The following is a 24,032-nucleotide window of genomic DNA, read 5'->3' as shown; positions in this document are numbered from 1 at the left end:
TATGAAAAGAGTGCTTGTTACGCTCACAGAGAAGAAAGTATGGCGTGAAGCCGTGAAGGGATATACAGATTTTTTGCTAATTTGTAATTTGATATATACAATATTATTCATGGTCTCCTCAAACCCAAGTAACTATACATTGCATCAAGGAAATGGAATTATATTTCACGTTTTCTAGCGAACTCAGCTGCAAAATCCTTAATCACTTCTTCATCAAATTTCAATATTCCTGTTTATATCAAGAAAGGTACATTCTTCTGCTGATGGCATTGTCTAAGATGAAATCTTACATCTATTCTTTTTGTCACATTAAGAGAGTCTCCCCTATGCAAGAACTTTTTTGTTTTTGGAAAGAATCTGACCTGCTTCTAACCAGAAAAAGAGAATGCTTCAAGGGTCGAACAGTGATTCTGTTGTGGTGGTGAAGGCTAGCATGTCAACTATGGCAGAGTCAGGTGCATCCAACTCCATGGCTTCCTGGCTAGCCCTTATGAATTTGGAGACAGCGTTAGATGCATATTCGTGACCCTCTCTCACAGTCATTCTCTCGTTTATCTCATCTATCAGACTGCTCGAAGTGTGATCACCACCAAGAGTAACAGCTAAATGCATCACTTCTTGTTGAAACTCTGAAAGCCTTCTTCCTTCTATTTCACTGCTTGCATTTCTTAACGGAGTCACCTCTGGTAACACCTCTGCAAAATTTCCATAATAGTTAGCTCTATTAGATTATTAGATTCAATGTTTAGGTTACAGTTTTAAGAAGCCTGGCCTATCTCGACCTATTATAGCCCTAATTTCTGCCTTTTGTCTAGTGCAAGCAAGTGCCATGGTCTGAGACCTAGTCCTTCCTTTCATCTTTCATGTATTGAATTAATGGAAGCATAAGACTTGTGAGTTGTGATTAATTTGTGGGAGACATACCTGGACAATCAGTTCTAGGTGAGGTTAGCTCTCCCACAATATCCTCAAATGTCCCTGCCCATGCATCTCTCTTGGTCAAGAAATCAGAAGAAAGATTGAAAATCTTCTTTACAGTTGCTGCTATGGAGGAGTGCTCATACTCCGAGCTCGGCGTAGGCCCATTTGCTTTACCCACCACTGCAGAAAGATGGAAATCAAGTTATCAGAATATCAGAATACATAGAGAGAAATTTGCAGGAACAATTTTGAAGAAGCCATCTCGTTTGAAATTTAAGGAGTACCTGTTCCTTTTTTTATCCATGGTGAGACCATGATCGTGGGCACTCGAACTCCCAATCTATCAAATGTGAAGTTGTAAGGAGCAGGTCCAATTTTTCCATCAGGGTTGGGAACATTCATAGGAGGAGGAACATGATCATAGAATCCACCATGTTCATCATAAGTAATCACCAGAAGAGTCTGATTCCATTGAGGACTGGATCTTAATGCTTCATAGACCTCCTTCACAAACTTTTGCCCATTTGCAACATCATGAGAAGGATGATCATCGTTCGCAGGAAAATTAAGGAGGTCAAAGTACCTTGGCTCAATCACAGTGAAGTTAGGCAATATCCCTTCTCTGGCATGTCTCTTGAATGTGAGATCAAACTGATGGAATTTTGGTATGTATCTCAGTTTTCGCAGATTTCGAAAGACTAGTGTTGTGGGGATTGCCTGAAAATAAATGAATTGAAGACTAGCGTTAAATAGTGTTACAAGATGAAAGTTCAATTTGAAGCTTTATAAATTAAATGATTTCATGATATTACCATGTAGATGACTCAGATGGATTTGGGATTTTTTTGGTATCAATTTTCATTCTTTATTTTATTAATTTAAATTTAAAATAAATAAATAAATATAAGAATTCATTTTTTATCGAAAATAAAAAATGCTTCCTTAACTTTTGTCCAAAATAAATTTGATATGTCAAGATAAAAATTGATAACATTGGGATATGGGTGGCTTGTGCAAAAATGAATAGAATGGATTTTTTCATGATACACAACAACAACAAAAGCCCAAGCCCCCAGCGGCCAAACCCCCCCCCCCCGCCGCCCGCAGGTCCCCCGGGGCGGTCCCGGCGCCCCGCCGCTCCGCCCCCCCCTCATTGTCGCTTCCATCTTTCCTCCTAGTTTTGCCACTCATCCATCTTAGCATCCTCATGAATAATAGATAAAAATTATATTATAGATTGAGAATTTTTTTTTTCTTAAATAAAATAGAATATCAAATAAATATCAAATACATAAAATAATAATAATAAATAAATAAAAACTCATAAAATGATAGTGAGAATTGATACCAAAAAGGTCCTAAGATATCTCATAGTTTTTTGAACGAAAATTGAAGCTATATATCAAGCGATTCATGATATTTCCATGTAGATGACTCAGTTGAATTTGATAAAGAATTTCAAATGGTTTTGACATCCTTACCTGGAAGTAGATACCAAAATCAACTCCATCCTCATGAAGAGAATCAAAGATGGTTTTCTGTGGATACCCTTTAAAGATTTTAAACTTGTCTACGCCTATTGTTCCATAAGATGTAGCAGACCAAGTGAAGAGCCTATTTGGCTGAGTTGATGCAGGCATAGCAGCAAACCATCGATCATAAACAGCAAATTCTCTAACCAGAGAAGCATAAACTGGTACAGCACTGGGATGGAAGCCTTTCATGACAGCTTCTGCCATTTCATTGGACTTGGACAGTGCTTGTTCCACAAATCCTTTCATGGAAGGAGTAGTTTCACCGCCATTGATGCCAAAGACCTGATCTCTAATCTCCTGGTAAGAGTGACCTGGATTTGGATCTACGTATTCGGCATCATCAGTGACACAAACTAATTGAGATTCTGGGGTTCCAGTAGACACAGGATTGCATTGTGTGCCATTGACACCATCGATCAAAGGATTAACAGATTTCTGCATCCAACCAATCATATGATCAAAGGATCGGTTCTCCATCATAAGAACAACAACAGTTTTAATGGGTTGTTCAGTAGAAGAAGCAGAGATTTCTGATTGAAAAGCAGAAGAGAAAATGAGGACAATGAGGAAAGAAGAACGGAATGGAGATGGTTTGGTTTTGAATTGCTCCATACTTTCCAGAAAGAGAGAGGTGGTGTCTGGAAGTTATGAAGCGGCTCTCATGTATATGGTATTAGATTGATGAGGATTATAGACTTGGGAAGAAACTGAATCTGAAATTTGATTTGGGTTACACAGTTGCAGTTCTCACAAGGGTTTATAGAAAGGAAAGCAAATTATCTCCAGAGAGCACTAGCCATGCACCTACTAGTTAACAATGGCATTTTGCATGGTTTTGTAAGCTTGAAACAAATTGATTCTGGAGAACTGAAATGACCAACTTAAATGTTTCTCAGATACTACAGATGAGTACCAAAGTCAAAAAAATAATCTCAATCTGTACTTGCTCATGAAACATGCCACAGCATTTTCTTTTGCTTGTTTAATGCATTTAGAATGCCTTGGAGAATACAAATACAAAAAAAATTATAGTGTTCAAGGTCTGATTGTTAGTTAAACTTGTGGGAGATGTATTCATTTATGGTTCTTTTTACTAATTTTTTCTTATTGGCAAACTGATATTATATAGAACTCAGGAAGTCCCTAGAATTTTATTATTGGAATGAAATTCGAAATAATATGTAAGGCTCTTCAGCAACATTCTTTTAGCATTTCGAGGAATATCCCATTTTGAACTGGAGTGAGTTCAAAAAATTGTTGTACGTGTACAATGGGCTCAAAAATCTGTAGTTTGATTACTTTCCAAACAAGATAAAAACAGAATTATCAGAAGGTAATCACCAAATAAAAGACTATAAAATTAATGCAAACAGCTTCATAGAAGATAGTTTCTAAGTTTTATTTTTTTATTGATAAAGAAGCAACCAAAATATCTTCCACGCTCTAATCTGATTCAGGACCTGCTTTCGTATTCAAGAGGGGTTATTTTACTTTTCAAATAAGCAATCATATGGGTATTTTGCCTTATTATATATGCTGAAGGTCATTGACCTAGAATACTAAATTATATATAGGTTTTGGTTTTTTTCACACTTCTTGTATGTACCATATATAGTGTCTTAGAATGTACCATAATTCTTGTATGTACCATATATACTTATGAATCTTTATTTTCTATGAAATGGAACCAGTGAGATTAGGTGTCACTAGGGGCAATTGATCTTGTGAGATTGAGGGTTGGTTCTTGATTGTATGATTTTGTTTGATTTTTTTGTTTTTTAATTCAAATGACCCTTTTAGAGAAAAAAAAAGGGAAAATCTTCTAAATAGTCTGATTTTAAAAAATATATATATTTATTCAATAAGATTTTTTTTTTAAAAAAAAATTACTTAAGCAGATCATATTATTTTAAAATAATTATCAAATCCCAAATTTTTTATGAATTTCTTCCGGTCTTTTAGCAATTTTAGAGTCGATGACATCTTGCCTTTTGTAGCTCTTAGTCCTCATATCATTTTTCTGTTTCATCATTTGCAATAAAAGACTTAAAGGATAATTTGGGTAATCCATGGTAGAACATTGATTGGGGGACAAAAATTATAACAAAATTTGAAATTAGTAATTATTTTCAAAAATATAATCTATTTGAGTAAAACTTTTTTTTAAATATTTTAAATCTGACCATTGAAAAATTTTCAACTTAATGGTATTACGAGCATGAGTAGCTGAAACGGATAAAATCAAACCAAGGGTAAAACAGTAATAACATACCCTTAAGGGCTATTATTGGCATTTTGGAAGAGAAAAAAAAAACCACAACATTAATTAATCTACACAGCAAGAAGTAATTGTAAAATGAACAAATTACTGATCGATTAATATTTATAAATAATAAAAGGGATTAAGATAATAATATTGTTATTAGTTATACACTTATATAGTTATATTATAACTTATAAGACAATAATACCACATCGCATGGTGGAGTTCGAATAACGGTTGAAGTGTGTCGCGATTTGCAAATCGGAATTCGAGTCTGAGTCGGTCACGATATTTGCGTTTATAAAACACGTTCCTTTCTCCTTCACAGATTCACCAATTTCACATTCCTGTTTTCGATTACGATTTCACATCACTGCTTCGATTTTTTCGTCTTAAGATTTCACATCATATCTCCTGCTTCGGTGAACATCAATTCTAGTTTCCCAATTCCAGTGAGCGATTACAACGGCATGGGATTGCAGTATGCCCAGGAGAACAAATTTTTCGTGAAGCCAAAGAACCCTAGAGTAGAGAAGAAGGGATTTCAGGGAGATCAGAGCGTGGCTGTCGCTGATGTGAACAAACCCAACAGGGAGATCCTAGAGCATGACAGGAAGCAACAGATTCAACTGAAACTTGTGATGCTGGAAGAGAAACTGATTGATCACGGATACACAGATGATGAGATCCAGGAGAAACTCCAAGAAGCAATAAAGACTCTGCAGATAGCTTGATGACTGAAAAGAAGAAGAAAAAATTAAGGTTCACTGTATAAATTTCGATTGAATAACTATATTGAACAGAAATTTATTAGCATTACATCTTGATTTCCAGGTGAGAAATTTTGGTTGAGAGCATGTTAAAATTTCTCCGTTCTCACTTTGCATCTTCTGTTTTTTTGGTAAATGTATTGAATTCTGAATTTTATTTTATTTTTTTTTCAATAATGCTTCTGATAGATTCGAGTGCCTTGTAATTAATATTTTTTTTGTTAGAAGGAATACCAAGAAATAATTAATTGTGCTTCAACGAATTAGTTTGTTAGGTCGAACTCTTCAGTCTTCACTCTATGGAAAAAGAAAAGAATGAAGAACTTTCAATCATATTCAAATTAAGTCTGAAAATCCTAAATCCGGGATTGTTGAACTTTATAAACACAACAAAATCATAATCACACTCCATCAATCTGCTTCTTGTTTTCTTGCCCATAGTTTTATAGATTTCAAGAGATTTAAGAACACAAAATGAGTTCAACGAACAGGGCTTGGATTGTGGCTGCTGTCAAAGCAGGATAAAGGGTTCTGTAGATGGAATCACTCCATTAGATCCCTACATCAACATGCGAAGAACAATTTTGGATCTCTTTCTCAGGCCCACCACAGACTTCATTCTTCTTCTTCTTCAATGGCGATGGCTAAAAAGGAGTTTTCAAGCGACGATAGGAGGAAGCAATCCGAAGAAACTCTCCAATCTCCGGCAAAAACTCAAGCTTCTCCTCCTCCACTCACCATCTCCCTCAATATTCAATGGATTTTTTTCCTCTCTCTTTCTCTCTCATCTTTTTTTAGGTGATTGGGTGGTGGGTGACTTCCGTTGGGGGCGGTGGTGTCCAACAGTAAGGGTTTCCATTTGTAAATTTATAAACTTATAAAATTCTTGAATATAAAAATAAAAAGGGATAATTACTGTTGTCCCTTGTACTTTGATTTTATTACTATTTTATCCCTTGTACTTTTTAAAATTACTATTCCAACCTTTAACTTTGTCAACAATTACTAATGCCCCCTACCGTTAAGCTCCATCAGTTTACTGATGATGTGGCATCTATATATTTTTTCAAAATCCAAAAAATAACCATGCAATTATCTTTTTACTTATTTGCTCTTTTTTCAAGTTATAATACTACCCTTAATAGGAAAAAATTAACTTTAATTCTTGTTGGGGTAATTGTATTACAAATTCTTCAAACTCACAAAAATGAAATTGCAATACAATTGAGAGATGAAGATCTTTAGCAAATCTGAAGAACTTGTAGTTGCAACCGAACAATCCACCGATCGATGAGGTTGAGTCACACCTTGAATGTTGTCTTTAAGGTAATTGATGCACCCTACTACCAAGGGTTCTTCGCACCACCACTTCCAAGATAAAGCAACCTCCAACTAGAAGATGAGGTAGTTCTTCTAGTCCCTTCAAGGAGCCAAAAGCTAGAGCACAACACTTAGACAACTCAATAAAGAAATGAACTTTGTAAAACAAATAATGTGAGAGTGAGGAGTGTCTCAATTGCACACCACAATTCCACACCACATGCAAGGAAAGGTTGGGTTTATATAGGCCCAAACCACACATTCTCACAAGGGGAGAATCAATTCTCCACTAATGGAGAATCAATGGTTTGTCCCTCCTCCACTAATGTGAATAAACCCCCTTGACCTAACCTCCCCACTACTTGGGGAAGTAATTCTCATATTCACTTCTTTGGAATGAATAAGCTTTAACCCATTCAAAAACCTTAACCCCCACTTATGGTAATGGCCATGAATGATCATGAAGTTGAAATGAGAAATGAAGGTCAAGCGGTAGAATTTGAGTAATTCCACCATTCAAGTAAGCCCACCACACCAGCATGATCAAAACCATTAAGATACATGACCAATGTCATGAAGAGCCTCATAACCAAGGTCATGAAGGGCCTCCTTTACTCATGGTGCCTCATTACCATCCTTACCTCATGGTGCCTCATTACCACCCTTACCACAAGGGTCCCACACACAAACAAAACAATTAAATAAAAGAAATGCAAAAACTAATTTTGAAACTTAACATATAGATAATATAGTTTTTAATAAAAAACCTAACAATTTCACTTTTCTTTTTTCGAAAGAAACCACCAAATAAAGGAAAAATGTGATTTTTTTCCTCTAAAAATAAATCACCAAATAAAGGAAAGATGTAATTAAATAGAAACTAAACATTAAGAAATATCAAATTTAATTCAAAGCTGAAAATTAAAAATCACCTAATATATGCTAACCATTATGTATGTTACCAAATTTTCTATCAATTAGATCTTACATGCTAATTTGTTTGTAAAACTTTCATCATGGTGATTATGAAAGATTTAAGTGGAATGTGAAAGTTTCAACAATCATAAGTACGTGGTCCCACCAAATTCAAAACTAATTCTAAAATATAAGATTTTAAAGATATAATTGACATGCAATATAGTTTCTATAAATGACGGTAATGCCACATTTTTTTACTTCTTAATTTTAAGGGCAAAATAGGCATTTCATATTTGATGTTAACAGCCACTTAAGACCTTTAGAAGTGATGGGGCAATAGTAATTTCACAAAGAAGGGGGTTTGATTGGTAATAAAACTAAAATATAAGGAGGCAATAGTAATTAACCCAAATAAAAATTATATTTACAACTAAACTCCCGAATTTTGATCTTACACCGTACCATTGCCTCTTGTATATGTGGCAAAATCTCCGCCCTCAACAGTGAGGAGCAGGCGCTGCCGCGAACAAAAATCCTAGTAAATGGCCCTTTTTTGAACACCAAAATTCATGTCTGATGATAGATATTGAGACTTCTAGTATGTTGAAGGCATGTATAATTTCACAGCGTAGAATTGAAAAAAGCTCCCAATGTTTGGAAGTCTCCAAAGTATGTTGAGAGATAGAATGATTGCAAGACTCAGTTTCAAGGAAGGAATCTCAGAGAGCTGAGAAGATCAGCATCCTTGAGATGCACAACCTTCCTGTAGTCTCTCGGTTTAGTGTGGGATCTCTTCAATTGATTGGGTAGCAAATGCTATTATTTTTTCGATATATCAATGGAGAGCACAATGCCATTCTTGATTTTTTGGCAGTAGGAGAATCAAGATATAAGCTCTAAAATGTCTGGTGGGTTCTACCATGGAGTTTTATTGTTAATCTTTTTGGAATTAGGGGGAGTTATTTCTTCCTAGATCTATTTTTTTTTTTTTTTTTGTGGAACAAAGGCGCTTCATTTTTGTTTTAATTAGTACTGGAGATGGGGATATTAATATGCAAGAGTCGAACCCACAACCTTTTTACTAAGAGGTATTGATTTCACCATTAGAACAACTATTTTTAATTAGATCAGATCCCTGGTGTTTTCAAAAACTCAGTCAGCTCAACAACCCAATTTTTCAACCATGCCATAAATATTTTCTTTTGGGTCAAATACACCCCATAAATATATTTTTTGGGTAAAGGAAGCCATAAATTTGTTCCGAAGAAAATTATCCAGTGCATGTCATCTGCTGTTCAAGTCCATCAATAACAACGGCATTGCACCAAGTTCATACCAAACACAATGCGCATTCTGTTAGTTCTACTAACGGTATATAGCTGCTGTTTTTGATCTTCAAGTGTGTTGTATTCTCTTTTGATCTTCATGTTTATTGTATTCTCTTTGTTTTCTTGAATTTTCTCCCATGGTTTGATATTGAATGTTACCATATTGTAAGGTTGTTCTTCAGAGCCAATGAGTGTGGATTCACAAACTGAACTTGTTGATTTATTGCAGGGTTTTTTTTTTTTCCCTTCCTAAAATGCTTGTTTAGTATTTGACAGAAATAGTACATAGGTCATATGTATTTTTTAGGATACTGGAGGAAACCAACATTGAAGGTAAAGAAGAGCAAATAGAAAAGATAATGGGGAGGAAGATAATAGAAGAAAAAGGAAAAGGAAAGACGAGCAAACAAAAACAAAAGAAATAACAGCAAGAGGAACAAGAAATTCAAAAGCAAGAGACCAGAAACCAGAAACAAGAGGAGAGATGAGGCACAAGAAATTCATTCTTGGCTTGGCTTTAGTGGATGTAGTAACAACAGAAGAAGATTAGAAGTAAGCGAACATTTCCAAGTACAATGGGCACCGGTAAACGAAACCTAAAAAAGCCAACTCCGCCTGGTTTGAACAGACAGAATCCCCACATAATGGGTATATGCAACATCAAGCAAGTGTGTTGCCATCACTATACAGAGATTTCATTTAAAGGAATAGCATTTGCTTCAGAATTCTTTTAGACAGTCTTGCATTCAATGTCACTGTACAAAGATTCCATTTATTCCTTTACGAACTGAGGTTCACCTGACCACATTAAACTAATCTGCAGTAATAAAAACCTGAGTACTGACACTCTTGACATTCTAAACAAATATAACTACATATGTATCTTTCCCATGATCGCAGTTGAAATTGATATAAAACATAAAAGAAATCAGACGCTAGAATTTATACTAAAACAAATCCATTACTGATATGTTCGTAGCAACATAGTTCTCTATTGAGGTGCCAGTTCCAAACAAACCATATTTCCACATAAAAACCATAAAGGAATTGTACCAAAGAACCACATTCACTACTACTCCCCAAACATAATACCCTATTTATTCCTTTTCTTAATTCTAAATTAATAAAAGGAGCAAATCAACTGAGATACCCTGCTGCAACATTACGCATCATCCTGATAATCATCTTCCTCATCCCAGAAAGATTTCAGAGTTGATCGGGGAGACCCCAAATAACGAACTTTATTTGTTAGAAGGAATACCAAGAAATAATGAATTGTGCTTCAACGAACTTTTCAGTGTATTGGGTCGAACTTTTCATTTTATGGAAAAGGAAAAGAATGAAGATCTTTAAATCTTATTCACAATCTTAAGCTAGAAAATCCTAAATCTTAAAATGACCTTATAGGTTAGGTCCAAAATGTCGTGTCAGTGGTTGTTGATATCACCTACACCTAAAAATCTCATTTTGATCTGAATTTTGTTGTATAGTTTAAGAATTTTGTTGTATAGTTTAAGGCCAATAAACATACACGGAACCGACTTTTGGAAATTCCTAGTCGCCCATGAGTTTCATGTCAGGTTCTATCGACACGGCGATATATCACCGACTTTTTTACCATGCTTATATGTAAATACTTGTAGATATTTTTGACTATTTTGCCCTATCCATAGAACCCTTGATCCTTGACTGCTTTGACAGCCCCGATGCTTGCAGCCACGATCCAAGCCCTGTTCGTTGAACTCATTTTGTGTTCTTAAATCTCTTGAAATCAATAAAACTATGGGCAAGAAAACAAGAAGCAGATTGATGGAGTGTGATTATGATTTTGTTGTGTTTAAAAAGTTCAACCATCCCGGATTTAGGATTTTCAGACTTAATTTGAATTTGATAGAAAGTTTTTCATTCTTTTCTTTTTCCATAGAGTGAAGACTGAAGAGTTCGACCTAACAAACTAATTCGTTGAAGCACAATTAATTATTTCGTGGTATTCCTTCTAACAAAAAAAATATTAATTACAAGGCAGTCAAATCTATCAGAAGCATTATTGGGGAAAAAAATTCAGAATTCAAAACATTTACCAAAAAAAAAAAAAAAAAAGAAAAAGAAAAGAAAAAGGAAAAAAGACGATGCAATGGGAACGGAGAAATTTTAACATGCTCTCAACCAAAATTTCTCACCTAGAAACCAAGATGTAATGCTAATAAATTTCTGTTCAATACAATTTATCTAATCGAGATTTATACAGTGAACCCTAATTTTCTTTTTCTTTTCAATCATCAAGCTACTACCCGCCACCTCCAGAGTCTTTCTTGCTTCTTGGAGCTTCTCTTGGATCTCATCATGTGTGTAACCGTGATCAATCAGTTTCTCTTCTAGCATCACAAGTTTCAGTTGAATCTGTCGCTTCCTGTCATGCTCTAGGATCTCCATGTTGGGCTTCTTCTTCTGATCTCCTTGAAATCCCTTCTTTTCTACTCTAGGGTTCTTTGGCTTCACAAAAAATTTGTTCTCCTGGGCATACCCAGTTGTGCCAGACCCCCTTGAGGTTTGCAATCCCATGCCGTTGTACATTGCTCATTGGAATTGGGAAACTAAAATTGATGTTCACCTAACAAATTCTAAGAGGAGATATGCTGTGAAATCTTAAGACGAAAAAAATCGAAGCAGTGAAGTGAAATCGTAATCGAAAGCAGGAGATTTGATATTGAGAGGGAAAATGAAAGCAGGAATGTGAAATTGATGGATCTGTGAAGGAGAAAGGAACGTGTTTTATAAACGCAAGTATCGCGACCGACTCAGACTCGAATTCCGATTTGCAAATTGCGACACACTTCGACCTTTATTCGAACTCCACCAATGCGATGTGGTATTATTGTGTTATAATATAAGTATATAACTAATAACAATATTATTATCCTAATCCCTTTTATTATTTAGAAATAATCGATCAGTAATTTGTTTATTTTACAATTACTTCGTGTTGTGTAGATTAACTAATGTTGTGGCTTTTTTTTTTTCCAAAATGCCAATAATAGCCCTTAAGGGTATGTTATTACTATTTTACCCTTGGTTTGATTTTATCCGTTTTAGCTACTTATGCTCAAATACTGATAAAATCAAACCAAGGGTATGCCATGGTATATCTAACTTTACTGCTCACTCTATACTCTACATCAGAGCATCCATTTCAGCCTCAAAATTAGTTTTTATACCTAAAAAAGGAGTTGAAGTTAAAAATAATAACTGATGACTCATCTCTAAACAGTCCACCTGCACCAGCCATACTAAGATTGCCCAAAGAACTGCCATTCACATTTAGCCTAACCCACCCTACAAAAGACAATACCCATAAAATTTCTTGAGGAGTAGGGCTCTTAATATAGATTTTTAGACCTGTTGCTTTGCGAGTGGGCAAAACCACTGGAGAGACCTTTATACTATCAATTACATAATCATGATGAATTATCAAGGTCAAAGGAGACCTGACGTAGTACCTAGTTTTTAGATAGTAGCACCTCTTCATATCAAAATTTAATACAAGCAAACTACAAATAATACAAAAGCAAGAAGCATCCATGAAACCACATAGTCTCTAAAGGCGAAGTATTAGCCTGTTGCCACCACCACTTGTAACTATCTTGAAGAGAAGAGTTTGTCTTCTAACTCATACCAAACCATGCACACAAAGACTGCCAACAATTACAAGCGAAAGAGCAATGAATAAAAATATGTGTAATATCTTCAGAAGCCCCTAAACACATACCACAACGTGAAACCAACGAGATCCCTTTGGACATAACCACCGCGTCAACCGGGATCTTCCCTTAAGAGATACGCCAACATAAAATCTGCTGTGTAGGTAATAACTTAAAATTCCAAGTTATGTTCACCCAATCCACAACCACATCCTTTTTTTTTGTGCATATCTCAGTGCCAGTCTGCAGTACAAAAACTTCTATATTTTTGACTATGGCTTCTCGTCTCAGTCTTCTTCTTCCCAAATTGATATATGTTGAACAAGGAGCTTTTCAGAAGGGTAAGTTTATTTCAGAAAGTTTTTATGTTGCTTCAGAGCTTACCAATATATTGTTCTCCTCTATTAGAGGAAGTTGTTGGGATTTTCTCTTTCCTCTCTTGTGAAAAATTGGCTTTTCCGACAACTGGGTCGGGCGAATTCATGAGATGTTGGTTTCTTCTAGAATTTATATTCTATTGAATGGGGGACCTGTGGGTTATATTGATGTTGAGAGGGGGTTGCGTCAAGGTGATTCCATCTCCTCTCTTATCTTCCTTTTAGCAGAAAAAGTGTTGTGTAGAGACCTTCGCTCTATGATGATGTCAAGGAATCTTAAGGCTTTGCCTGGCCCTAAGGGTTTGGAAGTGCCTTCTTTTCTGTTATATGTTGATGATATTTTCATTTTTCCAAATGCTTCATTGAGATATGTTAAGGGATTAGTGGATTTTTTTGGAAAATATCAAGACTTCTTTGGGCATCATATTAACTTTAACAAAAGTAAGCTCTTTTTTGGCCAAGTTGCTCCTTATAGGAGCCAAAAAAAATTGAGCTTCTTCAGGTCCCAACAACTTCTTTCCCTACAAAGTATCTTGGTGTTGATATTTTTAAAGGTAAAGTGACTCGCTGCAGGTTGTTGCCTGTGCTTGATATAATCAAAAGTCGCCTTCTTGGTTGGAAAGGGAAGCTTTTGTTTATGGCAGAAAGAGTGAAACTTCTTCGCTCTGTCGTCTCTAGTATGCCCATTCATAATTTTTTAGTGTACTGGTAGTCAGGCTCTAATATAAAGCAAGCTGAAACATGGATGCATAATTTTATTTGAACTGAAAATATAGAGTCAATAAAGAAAATCATTGTCCAATGGGAGCCGTTTGTGCTCAGAAGTGTGAAGGCGGGCTGGGACTTCGTCATTTGCGGGAGGTCAATTTTACTTGTCTCTGTAGGTTGGCCCGACAAATAAAGCATAATAACTCTTTCTTTTCAAGATTTTTGAGAGGAAAGTTGGTTGATGATAAGGGTAATTTGCGGACTTCTAGACATCGTTCTTCAATTCTTTTTTGACTAAAAAAGGTTTGGCATTTTATTGCTTTTCATGAGAGATGGACAGTGGGTGATGGGACAACCATAAATTTTTTAAAGGATCGCTAGTTAAGAGACTTTACTATTGCTTCCCAATTGGAGGTTCCTTCCATTTTGGTGGACAAGTTAAATCCTAAAGTGGCAGACTTCAATCTTGATCGGCAATGATGTTTTACAAGGGTACAATCCCCTCGTTTAAGAGAAGTTCCGGAGTTAGTAAGTCTTATCACTCTTCCTACTGGTGTTCACGATGATATTTGTCATTGGACTGGTACTATCCAAGGAGAGTTCTCAATCAAATATGTCTCGATATGCACAATAAAAAGGATGTGGCTGTGGATTGGGTGAACATGACTTGGAATTTTAAGTTATTACCTACACAGCAGATTTTATGTTGGCGTATCTCTCAAGGGAAGATCCCAGTTGACGCGGTGGTTATGTCCAAAGGGATCTCCTTGGTTTCACGTTGTAGTATGTGTTTAGGGGCTTCTGAAGATATTACACATATTTTTATTCATTGCTCTTTTGCTTGTAGTCGTTGGCAGTTTTTGTGTGCATGGTTTGGTATGAGTTAGAAGGCAAACTCTTCTCTTCAAGATAGTTACAAGTAGTGGTGGCAACAGGCTAATGCTTCGCCTTTAAAGACTGTGTGGTTTTATGGATGCTTCTTGCTTTTGTATTATTTGTAGTTTGCTCGTAATAAATTTTGATATGAGGAGGTACTACTATCTAAAACCTAGGTACTATGTCAGATCTCCTTTGACCTTGATCATTCATCATGATTATGTAATTGATAGTATAAAGGTCTCTCCAGTGGTTTTTGCCCACTCGCAGACCACGGGTCTGAAAATCTCTATTAAGAGCCCTGCTTCTCCTCAAGAAATTTTCTGGGTATCGCCTTTTGTAAAGTGGGTTAAGCTAAATGTGGATGGTAGTTCTTTGGGCAATCCTAGTATGGCTGGTGCAGGTGGATTGTTTAGAGATGAGTCATCAAGCTGTTATTTTTAACTTCACCTCCTTTTTAGGTATGAAACTAATTTTGAGGCTGAAATGGAGGCTCTGATATAGGGTATAGGGTATAGAGTGGGCAGTAAAGTTAGATATACCACGGCACTGGATTGAGTGTGACTCAGTGGCTGTTGTGATATTGATTCAACAAAGGAAGATTCCGTGCATTTTCTTGCGATGCTGGAGAGATGTTGATTTCTTTCTTGCCCGTTGTCCTTGGAAAATTATCCATTGTTATATATAAAACAATCAGGCTGCTGACTTCTTGGCAAATCGAGCTATGAGACTGGTCAAATGTTAATTTATCCTGAACATCAACGATAAGGAGTTAACTTGATCTAGAGGCACCTGGTCGGTCTCGCTTCAAAGTTTGACTTCTTTTCTATGTTTCTGTGAGATGGAACTAGTGAGATTAGGTGTAAGTAACTAGGGGCAATTGATATTGTGAGATTGAGGATTGGTTCTTGATTGTATGATTTTGTTTGGTTTTTTCGCTTTTTAATACAAATGACCTTTTAGAGAGAAAGAAAAAAAAAAAAAAAACTTTCTAAATAACATTTGTCTGTTTCATATCATTTGTAGCTCTAGCCAGCTTGTCTTTTGTAGCTCTCAGTCCTCATATCATTTGTCCGTTCCATCATTTGTAATAAAAGACTTAAAGGATAATTTGGGTAATCCATGGTAGAAAATTGATTGGGGGACAAAAATTATAACAAAATTTAAAATTAGTAATTATTTTCAAAACTATAATCTATTTGAGTAAAAAAAAATTTTAATAATTTCAACTTAATGGTATTATGAGCATAAGTAGCTGAAACGGATAAAATCAAACCAAGGGTAAAACAGTAATAACATACCCTTAAGGGCTATCATTGGCATTTTGGAAGAGAAAAAAAAAACCACAACATTAATTAATCTACACAGCACGAAGTAATTGTAAAATGAACAAATTACTGATCGATTAATATTTAAAAATAATAAAAGGGATTAAGATAATAATATTGTTATTAGTTATATACTTATATTATAACTTATAATATAATAATACCACATCGCATTGGTGGAGTTCGAATAACGGTCGAAGTGTGTCGCGATTTGCAAATGGGAATTCGAGTCTGAGTCGGTCACGATATTTGCGTTTATAAATTTCACATTCCTGCTTTCATTTTCCCTCTCATATCAAATCTCCTGCTTTCGATTACGATTTCACATTATTGCTTCGATTTTTTCGTCTTAAGATTTCACAGCATATCTCCTGCTTCGATTTTGTTCGGTGAACATCAATTTTAGTTTCCCAATTCCAGTGAGCGATTACAACGGCATGGGATTGCAGTATGCCCAGGAGAACAAATTTTTCGTGAAGCCAAAGAACCCTAGAGTAGAGAAGAAGGGATTTCAGGGAGATCAGAGCGTCGCTGTCGCTGATGTGAACAAACCCAACAGGGAGATCCTAGAGCATGACAGGAAGCAACAGATTCAACTGAAACTTGTGATGCTGGAAGAGAAACTGATTGATCACGGATACACAGATGATGAGATCCAGGAGAAGCTCCAAGAAGCAATAAAGACTCTGCAGATAGCTTGATGACTGAAAAGAAGAAGAAAAAATTAAGGTTCACTGTATAAATCTCGATTGAATAACTGTATTGAACAGAAATTTATTAGCATTACATCTTGATTTTCAGGTGAGAAATTTTGGTTGAGAGCATGTTAAAATTTCTCCGTTCTCACTTTGCATCTTCTGTTTTTTGGTAAATGTATTGAATTCTGAAATTTTTTTTTTTTTTTTTCAATAATGGTTCTGATAGATTTGAGTGCCTTGTAATTAATATTTTTTTGTTAGAAGGAATACCAAGAAATAATTAATTGTGCTTCAACGAACTAGTTTGTTAGGTCGAATTCTTCACTGAAGTTCTTTCAATCTTATTCAAAATCTTAAATCTGAAAATCCAAAATCTCATAATGTCCAAAATGTCGGCGTCGGTGGCTATGGACATCACATAATGTCCAAAATGTCAATTGACCCATGGTCTGAGGGATTTTTGTCCAGTTCAGTACTGACACCCTATAGTTTGCTCCAGATGTTGGATTCTTGACACCTGGATGACTCTAATCCAACGGTCAAAATCATTTGGTTTGAAAGAGAAAAAAACACTTTTATTTAAAGAGGAGATTTCGTCTTCCATTTCCTAACCCCATCTGCTTCATCTTCCATTTATTAACCCCCATCGATCTGCAACACTTTGGGTACTTCATTCTATAGAAAGGATTTTGAGAATACTAAGATCCATTCAAATATTTTTCATTTGAGAATAAGGATTTCCAGTCAAGATCTTGACATTACCAAGAGTTTTGATTTTACAGGATTTTGACCATTAACAATGTGAAAATCACAGAATCAGATGTTTTCTCATCAAAGGAATCTGTAATCCACATGATTTTTAGATGTTTTGAGATGATAAAGATGCCAGCCATTTCCAATTAGGAAGAACAAGTGTAGAAACGGAAGGAAGATCTGCAGTGTTTTGTCCTCTTTGCAAGAAAATGGAGATCCATAGATAGAAGAAACCCAGAGAATTACACCGAACAATAAATTGTAAACCTAATCTTTACAACTCGTACATCGATTCAAAATTAAACACAATAATGCTAGAGAAACCCTAAAACCGGCACCTACGATTAAAGAAACCCTAAGAACTCGTGAACTTAGTAACAACCTTAGTCCCTTCAGAAACAACATGCTTCGCAAGCTCTCCTGGCAACACCAACCGAACAGCAGTTTGAATTCCCATGGCCTTGCTAGAAATACCAATGTCTGGATGAACCTGTTTCAAAACCTTAAAGATGTAGATCTTGTATCTCTCAATGCTCTTCTTCGATCTCTTCTTCTTCTTGTCAAAGTAGCGGCTTCCTTGGGAAGCTTCTTCTCGCCAACCGGTGCCTTCTCTACTTTCTTCTCCTCTGCAGCAACGGAGGCAGGCTTCTCTCTGCTGGCTTCTTCTCTGCCTTTGGCGCCATCACAGAACACGACTACTGAAATCGAAAGAAAATTGATGCTGCAAAAGATGAACTTAGAAAACAATGGTGCTCAATATGCGTCTATTTTGTCCTCTTTGCGTTTTTCTTTTTCAAACAAATGATTTTGACCATTGGATTAGAATGATCCAAATGTCAAAAATCCAATGATCAACTGGAGGTAACTATAGGGTGGTAGTACAGGAGGGGATAAAAATCCTGGTTTCAGGGGTATTTATGGTCATTTTGACATAAATTTTGTTATATAGCTTAATTTGACACACTAGGAACATTATTTTGATGTAAACTAATGTTTTTAGTCGGCACACGCCCAAGCTATATGCAAATGAAGATAGAAATGTGGAAAACCTATATAAACCAATGTAAATTTGTAAAGAGAACACAATTACATAACTAGTTAAGGGAAATACTAAAATCTACAATTCATTATACAATTACATGATACAATAGTAGTACAGAAGTACAAGAATGTATGCAAGTAAATAGTGTAATTCAATCATCTTAAATTTCAATGTTAAGCTCTATGCCTAGGTGGATCCATCTCCTCTTAAGTGAAATCCTATTTGATTGACACATACAACATGATAGTTGACAATAACGAAGCAAGATGTACTCGTAGACACAAAGATCCAAGCATAATAGGGTTCAAATGCAAGAAACAGGAGAGAAAAGCTCCGGAAAGCTTTGGAGAGGAGAGAAAATGGCAAAAAATTCAGCGGAAAATCACAAAAAATTCGATTGAAAATTAGCTAAATATCATCAACAATGGCAATATATTGCCGACTTTTCGAATTTCACCTGTCGCCCATGGGTTTTGTGTCAGGTTCTATCGATAGGGCGATATATCGCCACCGACTTTTTGTACCACGCTTATAACTTTATAAGTTTGCCCTCCATCCATAGTGAAGCATTGCAGCAATATCAATAATTAGGTTTGCAATTAGTATGAGCACTGCTGAACCTACGGTTATAATCAAAGTCTCAAAACTGAAAAACATCTTCTTAATTAATTGCTTTTTATCTGTTCTTGGCTATTCTATTTTACAACTCCCCACAAAGTTACAAGAAATGCATTATTAAAATTCTCTAGAACTTATACAGGCATCTATGCTCAAATGAAGATGAGCAAGAAAAAACTAATGCTTTGACAATGGATATTAATTTCCAATGATCATCAGGCCTTGGCTGCTTCCAGTGGAGTTGCAGCTCTGCTTGCAACAATTTGCTCATAGAGGTCTCTAATCTTCAACCCAACAATGGTCTGAAAGAGACCTGTTCCATTGTTACTTCCAGGGAAGTCTGAGTGCTTCAACATTTGTTGAGTAACTTCACCATAGAACCTTGTGGAGATGTTGCTCAAATGACTCTCCACATAGATTAGCTCATCTAACCTATCAAACTGCCCATCCATCTCCAATACAGAAACCTAGAAAAAATTGGGAGAAAACATAAACATTTAGAATGAAGGAGGTAAAAGTGGCAATCTAATACAAACATAAAGATTTACAGGATTTGATAAAATTGTCTATGTTTAAGAAAAGATTCAAATACCCGTGTACCAAAAACACCCAAAACAACAATGTATGACCTCCCAGAATTCTGCAAGCCAGTTATTTCGAAGAGTTTGAAATTTTGAACAAGACCCATGCCTACTTGGCAATGACCAACTTCACAAAATGGTGATTCGGGCACATTTAGGCCCTGCTATGAATGCCGGAACATTATACATGGTAAAAATCGCTCTTCACCACAACAAATGGCCTTATGAAAGCAATGTGGAATGACATGGATAACTTGAAGGAAAGAATAGAAGGATTAGAGAGTGTTGACAATTACCTCATGGCCATAGTAACTGTCAGGGCCATAGTAGAATTTGATGCCAGGGTATGAACAAGTCAATTTCCTTCCACAGGGGATCCAAGAGATGGTTGATCCCTCATCAAAGAGGTAAACAGGGCTGAAGAACTTAACACCTTCTTTCATTATCAACCTAACCCTCAAAACCTTCCCTTCATTATCATCAGGAATGAGCTGGGTTGGTAGTACTTCTATCACTGCATCTGCATATTGCTTCTGTGGATCTGCATTTTTTGAACAACCATCTCAATGGAAAGAGATCTCCAGAACATAACAAGAGAAACCAGAATTTTTTTTCTCTGTTCTGCAACTATCTTTTATAAGAAAAACTTACCAATATAGGCATCAAAATCCGGTTTTCGGGCTTCGATACTAGCCTTAATACTTTCAAGGCTGTGTCCACGCTCTGCCATGTCCCTCTGCAAATTTTCTTGAAACATTAGAAGACCAGACAAAATGGAAGATGAGACATTGATATACCATGGCTAGAAAATCAAACTTACCTGAATTTTCCAAGCAAACTTAACTTCATTGCTGATGTCCAAGTAGATACTGAAGTCCAAGAGATCCCTTACCCTAGAATCATACCTATAGATCAAAGAAAAGCCAACTCATTAAAAGAGAAGTCAAAAAGTGAATGGCCAACCACAGAGGCCACCCTAAATCCAAGGGTTACTATTTATATTCACATGAATATTGTCAGGAAGGTTACGAGTGCGTATAAGGTGGACCCCTTCTAAATGTATGATGGAAAGATATCATTGGAGTATAATTTGAGGATCGGAAAATACAAAGGATAGGCAAATTTTCTCTAGAACTGGTTGGTGAAACACATGCCACGTGCCACCAATCCATATTCAAAGACTACATCATTCGAACAAAGCAAAGATATTTTCAGGATAGATGACTGAGAATGTGTGCTTGTGAGAGACACAGATTTACAAAAAGAGAGAGAAAAAGTTAGAAGACTGTTCTCTCTAATCTGAAATTAACTTCAGAATTCCCTTGATAGTAAATTCACAGTGGAAGATGAAGCTAATCTCTGAATCAAAGCTTTCTGAAACTATACCCAGAAACAAATTTGAAGTTATAATGGAAGTAATCAGCTTAAATTAAAGAATCAAGAGAACTTACATTGGATGTAATCCTTCAATGACCAAGATCTTGGGAGGCTTGATAAGTTCTGGTGGGTCTAGGAGACCAGTGACATGGTTATAGATGGGCTTATCAACAGCAATTCCTTCCTTGATAGCCTTCACCTGTTCATACATGAGATCAAAGTCGTTTGCTCTTGGGTCAAGTGCAGTGACTCCCTTCTCCTTCCTTCCTGTTCTATCAAGTGAGTGGTAATCATCCAAACAAATCACAGTGGTAGTATCACTGATCAAAGTGTTTGAGTCTGGATTTCCTCCCTTTGGTGGCTCTGCTGCACCACCAAACACACTTGTCAATCTTCTCATGAAGGTACTCTTTCCACATCCAGAATCAGCTGCCAATCCAATCACCACTGTTTTCTCCTCTGCTGAGCATGTGATCACAGTGGTGTTGCTGCTGCCTCTTCTGCTGCTGCTTCTCCTGTAGAAAAAGACCTGTCTCTGGTGAAAACCCAAGTGGGTTTTTGTTGGTGTGGAGACTGAAGAGGTTGAATTAAGTGAAGTGGTTGCTGTGTACGCTGTGCAAACTGCCATTTTTGCTGTTCAATGACCTCCTAGAACCTTGCAGAAGAGAAGCATTGAGGTGAATTTTTCTGAAATTAGCTTCTTCTGTGAACAGACATGAATGGTTTTTGCTCCCCTCCTTTTAATTTCTAAGGAAGAGCTGGGAGAGCTGGGAGAATAAGAAAGGGGACAGAAATGAAAAAGCTTTGTATTTGATGATAGAAGGGTACGAGTGGTTGTCAGTGTTCTTATACAGATCAATCTCTGCCCCTTGTTTTGGACTAGATTAGCCTTCAGTTCTCAAGTAAGCAAGAAGAGAGGCCATGGTTGAAGCAAAAACAGGGCGCTGTAAGTAGATTTGTCCTTTGTGATTAATCTGTTTGCTTTCTCTTCTTCTTATCAGAAGAAATGAAGATTTGTTAATTAAGTGATGTTTATGATGACCACACATAAACATGGAGAGAGCCCGACCAGAGAGGCAGCACCCCGCGGGCGAAGCCAGGCCCAGAGAACGCGAGGGGCCGAGAGGAAGGACGCTGAAGTATCTTCGAGGGACCGAAACCGGTCATCTGGGAAGATCCCTTTCTCCCATGGATTGGATGCCCACGGGGTAGAGATGTCCGGCGCTCATCAGCTAACCGCGGGCGGCGTTTATCTCCAGAGGGCTAACGGCAGCCGATGCAGCGGAAGGCCCATCCCGACAGAGGAGGTTGGCATTCCACTCCTGGCCAGCTTGTACTCAGGATGTCTTGGGCTCTTGTCCCCCTCTTAATTAAATCTCCTTTTACCAAAAAAAAAGAAATATAGACCTTAAGGGATGAGTTGCAATTTGGATATGTTGTTTGCCACGTGGAAAGAAGTTGGTGGTCAGTTAGAGATGAGGGGAAGAATGGTGTGGTGTGAAGAAGATATGAGGGTCTTATGTAAGTTTTCAGGGTTTGGGTCCCATATGTATGTACCATAGGGACCACATGATACTCTCCCCTCTGAACCGGATCAGCTGGTTCAACCAGTCAAACCAGTTGGTGTGCTAAATGGCACATGTCAATCTACCATGTTATTGCATTTGCAAATATATATATATATATATATATATATAAATATAAATGCTGCTTGGTACCAAATTACTTAGAGCAAATTGCATTGGCACCCCAAAATGGAAGTTTTAAAGCACTACACCCCCACTTTATAAATAAAAAGCACTGAGACCCCAAAATTAAATTTTTATTGGATATATTTCTCCAATTTTTCACTGAAAACTTTTCAAAAACTGTTTATTATAGGGATATTTTTGAAAATAAACAGTAATTTAACTGTATTCAGTGATAAATTTGACAAATATATTCAGTAAAAATTCAATTTTGGGTCTCATTGCTTTTTAAACATAAAGTGGAGTGTCAGTGCTTTAAGGCCTCTATTTTGGGATGCCAATGCAATTTGCTCAATAAATTATTGTTTATTTTTTGTGACGGCACTATAGATGCAAACAATGAAATACCATGATTATTTGAGTTGCAAGGGAAACTGGGGAGGAGTGGATTTTGAATCATCTTATCAACGACACGTTTACATTATCCCCACACTTCTCTGTCATACATTTAATAGGAGGGCCTACCTTTGAGTACCAATAAAGTATACTAGAAGTAAATCCCCCTCTTGAATATATAATGAACACTCTCATCGATGAAGAATCCCAACTCAAAGGGAGTGTTTGACTTTATTTATTGTAGATACCAAATATTGTATCACTCGTGAAAAAAGATTCTAAGAAACACATACAAGCTCTGAGCCTCTCTCTTATGTCTCATTAATGTTTTTTATCGCTTTCTTCTTTGTGGTTTTGCTTTGAGAGTCATTTTATGTCGACGCCAACTTAGACCAAAGAAGTTAGTAGAGGTGATTCACTTCCGGTGACACATGACATGTGAACAAATCTGCTTACCTTCTTTCAAAAATTTTGAGATTTTATTGAATTATAAATTTTCTTAATCTTAAAAGATGTTTAGAACAATATTTATATTTTGGTATTGGTATAATTCACAATAGAGTTTTGTTATATAATTGAAAATTATTTTAGTAATAATGTGATGCATATGGGGTGACACATGCGGTATTTCAAGGGTCTGGATTTATAATAGGCTTAAATTTGCCACGTTGATCCAAAACAAGCTCGTAAGAAGAATTCACTGTTTTGCAGTGATGAATGTTGTTTTGAGATGGTTTTTTGGGCATTTTACTGTTTTCAATGGCATTTTCATAATTTTGTATTTTTTGTTTTAAGATTTCTTGGCACTGTAAAATCATGTTTTTTATGTCTTTTGAA

At 36.3% G+C, this 24,032-nt stretch overlaps 3 protein-coding genes and 1 pseudogene across 3 annotated transcripts; all 4 read right to left on the bottom strand.

Moving 5' to 3' along the window:
* Positions 1 to 390: 390 nt before the first annotated feature.
* Positions 391 to 3,304, bottom strand: LOC149005902 (non-specific phospholipase C6-like). Its single transcript, XM_089168981.1, has 4 exons — positions 2,403 to 3,304; positions 1,206 to 1,638; positions 925 to 1,101; positions 391 to 695 (listed from the first exon to the last, which is right to left on the bottom strand). Exons 1-4 carry the CDS (start codon positions 3,066 to 3,068, stop codon positions 391 to 393), a joined length of 1,581 nt encoding a protein of 526 aa, XP_089025107.1. The 5' UTR covers positions 3,069 to 3,304.
* A 7,980-nt stretch (positions 3,305 to 11,284) lies between these two features.
* On the bottom strand, positions 11,285 to 11,629 carry LOC149005901 (uncharacterized). Its single transcript, XM_089136006.1, has one exon. The coding sequence runs from the start codon at positions 11,627 to 11,629 to the stop codon at positions 11,285 to 11,287; it is 345 nt and encodes a 114-aa protein (XP_088992132.1).
* A 6,219-nt stretch (positions 11,630 to 17,848) lies between these two features.
* On the bottom strand, positions 17,849 to 18,176 carry LOC149005900 (histone H2B.3-like; annotated as a pseudogene).
* Positions 18,177 to 19,178: 1,002 nt separating this feature from the next.
* PRK (phosphoribulokinase) lies at positions 19,179 to 22,068 on the bottom strand. The gene is made up of 5 exons (XM_089169185.1): positions 21,186 to 22,068; positions 20,555 to 20,639; positions 20,386 to 20,470; positions 20,031 to 20,275; positions 19,179 to 19,620 (listed from the first exon to the last, which is right to left on the bottom strand). The coding sequence occupies exons 1-5, from the start codon at positions 21,737 to 21,739 to the stop codon at positions 19,369 to 19,371; spliced, it is 1,221 nt and encodes a 406-aa protein (XP_089025311.1). The 5' UTR covers positions 21,740 to 22,068; the 3' UTR covers positions 19,179 to 19,368.
* Positions 22,069 to 24,032: the final 1,964 nt, after the last annotated feature.

This window comes from Hakea prostrata, chromosome 9 (assembly GCF_041222555.1).
Source record: "Hakea prostrata isolate BN-2017 chromosome 9, UWA_Hpros_2, whole genome shotgun sequence".
In the NCBI taxonomy this organism is placed as follows: domain Eukaryota; kingdom Viridiplantae; phylum Streptophyta; class Magnoliopsida; order Proteales; family Proteaceae; genus Hakea; species Hakea prostrata.
The sequence above is the reverse complement of the archived record's forward strand: the minus strand, read 5'-3'. Positions and strand labels throughout refer to the sequence as shown.